At 49.5% G+C, this 7,425-nt stretch overlaps 3 protein-coding genes across 3 annotated transcripts; all 3 read left to right on the forward strand.

The window, feature by feature from the left end:
- Window positions 1-3,146: 3,146 nt before the first annotated feature.
- LOC106813419 (putative ankyrin repeat protein RF_0381) lies at window positions 3,147-4,391 on the forward strand. Its single transcript, XM_014817551.1, has 3 exons — window positions 3,147-3,325; window positions 3,623-4,198; window positions 4,380-4,391. The coding sequence occupies exons 1-3, from the start codon at window positions 3,179-3,181 to the stop codon at window positions 4,389-4,391; spliced, it is 735 nt and encodes a 244-aa protein (XP_014673037.1). The 5' UTR covers window positions 3,147-3,178.
- A 68-nt stretch (window positions 4,392-4,459) lies between these two features.
- Window positions 4,460-4,906, forward strand: LOC106813421 (putative ankyrin repeat protein RF_0381; the record flags this gene model as incomplete). The annotated part of the gene is made up of 1 exon (XM_014817553.1): window positions 4,460-4,906. A coding segment is annotated over exon 1 (384 nt), but the record flags the coding sequence as incomplete, so codon positions are not given.
- An 8-nt stretch (window positions 4,907-4,914) lies between these two features.
- LOC106813420 (26S proteasome non-ATPase regulatory subunit 10-like) lies at window positions 4,915-6,448 on the forward strand. The gene is made up of 2 exons (XM_014817552.1): window positions 4,915-5,125; window positions 5,542-6,448. Exons 1-2 carry the CDS (start codon window positions 4,943-4,945, stop codon window positions 6,118-6,120), a joined length of 762 nt encoding a protein of 253 aa, XP_014673038.1. The 5' UTR covers window positions 4,915-4,942; the 3' UTR covers window positions 6,121-6,448.
- Window positions 6,449-7,425: the final 977 nt, after the last annotated feature.

The following is a 7,425-nucleotide window of genomic DNA, read 5'->3' on the forward strand; positions in this document are numbered from 1 at the left end:
TGTGTTGTGTGGTGTGTGTTGTGTTGTGTGTGTGTGTGTGTGTGCTTGCGTGCGTGCTTGCGTGCGTGCGTGCGCGCGCGCGTGCGGCCGCGTGTGTGTGCATTGGCTACAAAAAGTTATCACAATGCAGTCGATCTGGGCAGACCGGGCTGAGTATGTATCGAGTTAGCTCTAGTAGGCCTACTATAGCCCGCGTACAGTTGCCGCAGTGTCGAGAGCTAATAATACCTTATTATAGCTCAGCTCCTAGTTATATAGGTACTATAATTAGTTCTTGATTGTAATTATGCTTTTATTCATTTCTGAAAATATTATATAGGAAGGGTCGTGATTTGATATGTATATGTGTATAGTATTAATTACTATTATATAATAATAATGTTTATCTGGAATGTTTGTATTCAGAAATTAACACTGTATTGTAATTATGTGTGCATATATCCGCAGATTAGGATAGCCGAATATTTCATTATAAATTTTATGTTTGGATGTTGATATTGAGGATAATATATATATATATATATATATATATATATATATTTGTAAATCATGTCGTTTTTATTGTAAGTTATATTTTTAAACTGGATTAAACGTATTTTACTTTTCGGAAATGTGGCTTGATTGCATGCACCAGTTTCTATAATAAAATCAATTCCACTACGTGTATATGTGCTCAGCTCGCGTAAACACTGATTTTGTTAGTATGTTTGTTTTCCATTGATATTATATATATATATATATATATATATATATATATATATAGTATTATATGCACGCACGCACGCGAACATACACAAATTACGTTTCAGTAGAAAATCCACGTTATAATCATGTTATTGTGAATACATTAACTAACGTTATTTCAACGTTGCCAGGACCCCATACAATAAGGTTATGTTAACGTTACATAAAAACGTTTTTACAAACGTTTATAAAACGTTATACAAACCCTACACATTTACGTTATATAAACCTTACAAAAAACGTTATAACAACTTTTACATAACGTCATAAAGACGTTATAATAACGTTTTTGTGTTCCCCTCCTCCTCCCCCTCCTCCTCCCCTTATGATGCCATAACAGCATCCCACGGATCCGGGAATAACTTTATTTTGTTCAGGTGCTGGATCTCTATACAAATTTGGGTCAAATCGGACAATTGGTTCCAGAGATATACCCATTACAATCATTGACATGGCGCCATATGTACATTCACTTTATTATTATTTGACCCCACCCCCTCCAAAAATCGTCATGTAGCACACTCCAGACCCCACAATTCATTAGTACACCACGACTAAACTTATTCCGTAGGTATTTGTCTATCAGAATCTGATGTCAAAACAATTGTGTAGTGAGGGTGCTACGTGAACGATTTTTTTCTGGTTCTGCTACTGGACTATATGGACTCTGATAAATATACACACGCATCTCTTAGGTTTAAAGATATAATTTACGCGAACAATTCCAGACCGGTCTGAGATTACCCCAGTCTGAATTTAATTGCCTATGGGCACCCGGGTTAAGATATAATTTACGCGAACAATTCCAGACCGGTCTGAGATTACCCCAGTCTGAATTTACTCGCCTATGGGCACCCGGGTCAAGATATAATTTACGCGAACAATTCCAGACCGGTCTGAGATTACCCCAGTCTGAATTTACTCAGCCTATGGGCACCCGGGTCAAGATATAATTTACGCGAACAATTCCAGACCGGTCTGAGATTACCCCAGTCTGAATTTACTCGCCTATGGGCACCCGGGTTAAGATATAATTTGCGCGAACAATTCCAGACCAGTCTGAGATTACCCCAGTCTGAATTTACTCGCCTATGGGCACCCTGGTTAAGATATAATTTGCGCGAACAATTCCAGACCGGTCTGAAATTACCCCAGTTTGAATTTACCCTCCTACTGCCAGACTAATCTCAGACTGTGGCTGCGGACGTCTCATTATCCAGCGCTACTGCGCATGCGTCACGCATGCGCACGAGGTGCTGGGGGTTATCTCAGACCGTGACAACGGCAATGTGTATACTGAGAGCTTTCTTATTCGTGTTGTTTGTGCACAGGGCGGGCGTGCGGTGTGCTTGTGTGTTGCAGATGAGCTTTTGACCGGCATTAACGGCTAATTATCGGCAATAATAGGCGAAAAAGAGTCGAGAAACATTAAGACTTTGGTAGTAAATACATTTCGTGTTTATTTACATTTTTTTATTGAGACGTTCCAAATGCCTGTAGAGTTGCGCGTTGCACTTGGCAAAGCGGGTGGAGCATTGGGAAGCGGTGGTCCCCAGGCATATTTAAGTGGATGTGTCAATGCTTTGGCAATCCTCCAGGCTTAATCACTTTATTTGTCCCCTTTCAGATTTGCTTCCTGGCTTTGGACTTCAGCTTTTGTGCTATTAGGAAGATAACCTTTTTCAGCGATCTGTTGGACACTGCATTACAGAAAATGTGAATACGTGGAGAACAAAGCTGATTTCGATTTGTCATGCACTATATTAACATCACAATCAACTCTACATGCCTTCGTGAACATCAGTGTGCATTTTAAGTAGGTGAACTGCACTGGACCCTCGCGCAACAGAAAGACGCACCGTGCGTGCCTACAGTTGGGAGAAGAATGTCAGACCTGCATGCTGCCTGTTCACGTGGGTACGTTGAGAAAGTGTTAGAACTTCTGCGAGCTGGAGCGAAAACATCGTGCGTGAACGTACGCATGGAGACGCCTCTCCACGTCGCCTGCGCACTTTCGCGGGACAGGACGGAAGAGAAGATGGCGATTGTGAAACAGCTGCTGCTGCATGACGCACCCCTGCAAAAGAAGGATGAGCGCGGGCGAACGCCGCTTATGCTCGCCTGCGAAACAGCCAGCGCGGATGTTGCAGCCGCGCTGCTATACAATGGAGCGGACCTCTGCGCGCGTTACCGTGGCGACGGAACGATGCTGCACGCAGCCGTGGCTGGTGGGAACGCACGTGTCCTATCGCCGGCTTGCTCTGGCCATCTGAACATCATGCGCCTGCTACTGGAGGCCGGCGCCGACCCCAACGTCGCCATGATGAACAGTAGAGCGACGCCGCTGATGAAGGCGGTGAGTAAGGGCGATGAGGCGGTGGTGCAGATGCTGCTCTCACACGGCGCCGACGCCAACGCCGCGAACTCACACGGAATGACCTCCCTGCACTACGTGGCTTGGTCTGGCCAGCTGGACATCATGCGCCTGCTACTGGAGGCCGGCGCCGACCCCAATGTCGCCGAGACGAAGAGGGGAGCGACGCCTCTGATGCAGGCAGTGAGTAAGGGCGAGGAGGCGGTGGTGCGGATGCTGCTCTCACACAGCGCTGACGCCAACGCCGCGGACTCGCACGGACAGACCACCCTGTACCACGCGGCTAGCTCTGGCCAGCTGGACATCATGCGCCTGCTACTGGAGGCCGGCGCCGACCCCAACGTCGCCAATACGGACAGCGGGGCGACGCCGCTGATGATGGCGGTGAGTAAGGGCGATGAGGCGGTGGTGCAGATGCTGCTATCACACGGCGCCAACGCCGCGAACTCACACGGAGAGACCTCCCTGTACCACGCGGCTTGCTGTGGCTGGCTGGACATCATGCACCTGCTACTGGAGGCCGGCGCCGACCCCAACGCCGCGGACTCGTTCGGACGGACCTCCTTGCACATCGCGGCTCGCTCTGGCTGGCTGGACATCGTGCGCCTGCTATTGGAGACCGGTGCAGATCCAAACGTCGCCATGACGAAGAGGGGTGAGACGCCGCTGATAATGGCGGCGTGGGAGGGCGAGGAGGCGGTGGTGCAGATGCTGCTTTCACGCGGCGCCGACGCCAACGCCGCGGACTCGTACGGACAGACCTCCATGTACCACGCGGCTCGCATTGGCTGGCTGGACATCGTGCGCCTGCTACTGGAGGCCGGTGCAGATCTCAACGTCGCCGAGACGGAGGGTGGAGTGACGCCGCTGATGATGGCGGTGAGTAAGGGCGATGAGGCGATGGTGCAGATGCTGCTCTCACACGGCGCCGACGCCAACGCCAAGGACTCGTACGGACAGACCTCCCTTTACCACACGGCTCGCTCTGGCTGGCTGGACATCGTGCGCCTGTTACTGGAGGCCGGCGCCGACCCCAACGTCGCCGAGCAGATAAACGGAGAGACGCCGCTGATGAAGTCGGTGAGGGAGGGCGATGAGGCGGTGGTGCGGATGCTGCTCTCACACGGCGTCGACGCCAACGCCGCGAACTCGTGCGGAAAGACCTCCCTGCACCACGCGGCTTGCTTTGGCCGGCTGGACATCATGCGCCTGCTACTGGCGGCCGGCGCCAACCCCAACGTCGCCCATAAAGTAATCGGAGAGACGCCGCTGATGATGGCGGTGAAGGAGGGCGAGGAGGCGATGGTGCGGATGCTGCTCTCACACGGCGCCGACGCCAACGCCGCGAACTCCTTTGGAGAGACCTCCCTGTACCACGCAGCTTGCTCTTGCCGGCTGGGCATCATGCGCCTGCTACTTGAGGCCGGTGCAGATCCAAACGGCGCCAAGACGGAGAGAGGAGCGATACCGCTGATGAGGGCGGTGACGGAGCCCGATGAGGCAATGGTGCGGATGCTTCTCTCACACGGCGCCGACGCCAACGCCGCGTACTTTCACGGATGGACCTCCCTGTTTGACGCGGCCAACTATGGCCTGCTGTACATCATGCACCTGCTACTGGAGGCCGGCGCCGACCCCAACGCTGTAAACTCCCGCAACGGAGAGACCTCCCTGCACATTCTCCTTCGTTCTCGACATTCTGGCCGGCTGGACATCGTGCGCCTGCTACTGAAGGCCGGCGCAGACCCCAACGTCGCCGAGACGCAGACCGGGGAGACGCCGCTGATGATGGCGGTGAGTAAGGGCGAGGAGGCGGTGGCGCGGATGCTGCTCTTACATGGCGCCGACGCCAACGCCGCGGACTCGCAAGGACAGACCACCCTGCACATAGCGGCTTGCGTTGGCCAGCGGAACATCGTGTACCTGCTAGTGAAGGCCGACGCCGAGCCGGAAGAAAGGGGGCGTATCACCGAGTTGATCTACACCTGGAATCGACTTCGAACCGAGGTAAAACTACGGGCGTGCGTTGCGAGTGATTGAGACCGAATTTTAGCAATGTACTAATGTATTATCTTATAGATGGTAAAGGTAATCAGTAATAATAATCGGTTAACAGTTAATAATATATATATTAAATTGTTTCACCGCATTACACTACTCCTGCAATCTAGTTGGGACCGAGGAAAAATGTGGGCGTACGTTGTGAACGACGGAAACAATTTCAGCAATGTTCCAATGTATTTTTGTCTAGATAATAAAGGTAATCAGTAATAGTAATTGGTTAATAGTTAATAATTAAATAATAGTAATAGTTAGTAATCAGCAACAGTAATAAAGGTAGTATGCTCGGAGAAACTTCTATAAGAACAAAAACGAACCTAAAATCGGGTTGTTAACGATCCTGGATTCCTTCGTTCACACAGATGATTACTCACCTCGTGAAACACGGAGCTGACCCGAACCTCGTCGATTGTAACAAGAGAACGCCGCTCGCTATAATAGGCAGCCAGGCGGAGGTGAGAAGCGCCAAAATGAGCAGGCGAGCAGTACAAGCAGCGTCAGTGGTACAAGCGGCGTCAGCTCTCCTACAGACGTGCGAGTCCGCCGGCGTACTTCTACAGGTTAACACACGCGACAGCAAGGGCGACACCCCGCTGCACAGCTTCTGTAGGGTGATGCTCGCAGGCAGAGACAATGCAGGCAGAGAAGGAGGGGAGGGGTGCGTGCAGATAGTGCACGCGCTGCTGTTCAACCACGGCGCACATGTCGACGTGGTGAACGCACGGGGAGAGACGCCATACGAACTCTGGCGCCGGATTTACCCGACGTGTTTCCGCGGCAACGTGGAGTCGAGCGACGAGATACATGGCAGAATGAGCGCGCAGTATCATTCGCTGAAGTGCCACTGCGCGCGCGTTATCGTCAGACCCAGCGTTGCATACGAGAACAGGCTGCCTCCGAGTCTCATAGAATTTGTCAGGGCACACGCTAGACCAACGTAGGCGACACTAAGCGCGTTAAACGAGGAAGCCCATGTAGGATCGGAGATGCGATAACCCAGAAGACATGATCAACACTTTGTAGATCTATGTTCTAATTGTTGCACGTGTTGGCAGACGGGTTTCATTGCAATGTAAAATCGAGTATATGTAGTAACACTATTCAGTTTATATAGAAATGTGTAGATTATCGGTATAATGCTTTGGTGAATTGGCGCGATTTAATAACCACGAGTACAAACGTTAAAAGTTTGCAAATTATTTTGCTGTTTAAAAAAACTCAGTTGTGTTCTGAATATTAAAAAAATAAATAAATAAAACATAACTATTTTACCATGAAATGTATGTCATAATGTACCAATTAATAGGGTATATGTATATAATATATATACACTATAGACTGTATATGCAGTCCAACCATAGACTGAAATGACACTACGCCCTAGACATATAGGGAAGAAGCCTGTTATGTTTGATGCTCACACATGTGCATATAGTCAACGCAGATATCTTTTTTGAATAACTGGAATGCTCCAACACCATGCGTGCATACTACGCGACACACACGTTGTTCTCGACGCGACATCTGGCGGTCATATATCGTAACATCTCCCCTCTTTAATGAAAATAAACATTTCTTGCATGAGTGCTTCATAGGTATGCACTAGAAGTGTATATGTAACTCAAAATCAAACATAACAAAGCCAAGCGAATACTCACGTACGTACTCACTGCCTGCTTGATCTTTGCCCTTACCTTGTAGCTGCGCTGAGGTGACCATGATAGAGGAGCAGCGGTTGGCGAGTGACATACGCGCTTGACGTGCTTGTGTGGCACATTGCGCTTGGGGGGAGTGGTAGTGTAGCATCTTCTGAGGCGTGTTGAACAGCGCGAACGTTCGCAGCACGAACGCAGCGCCACTTGAACGACACCGAGCTATGCACCGAGCGCTCGCGTATTCCAAGATGGCGGCTTTCTCAGCAGATTTCATCGTGAGATTTTAATGTCTTCGAACAAATACTGTTAAACGAATTAGCAGAAGAAATTGATATGAATTGAATTCAGAAGAGAATGAACGATTGAAAAATGAAATGGATTAACCAGATCGCCATCTTGAAAACAACTGGTGCGCTGCGCGAACAGCCTCGGGGAGCCTGATCGCGCTCGACTGCGCGGTGTCGTTCAGAAGGCAAGCGCACGCGAGCGTTCGCGCTGTTGAACACGTATCTAGTGATGGTTATGGTGAATAGATAAGCAGATGCTTGTAGATAAAGTTGACAATATTCATTCTGCGTTGCATTACATTAT

This window comes from Priapulus caudatus, unplaced genomic scaffold (genome assembly GCF_000485595.1).
Source record: "Priapulus caudatus unplaced genomic scaffold, Priapulus_caudatus-5.0.1 Scaffold769, whole genome shotgun sequence".
Classification (NCBI taxonomy): Eukaryota; Metazoa; Priapulida; class Priapulimorpha; order Priapulimorphida; family Priapulidae; genus Priapulus; species Priapulus caudatus.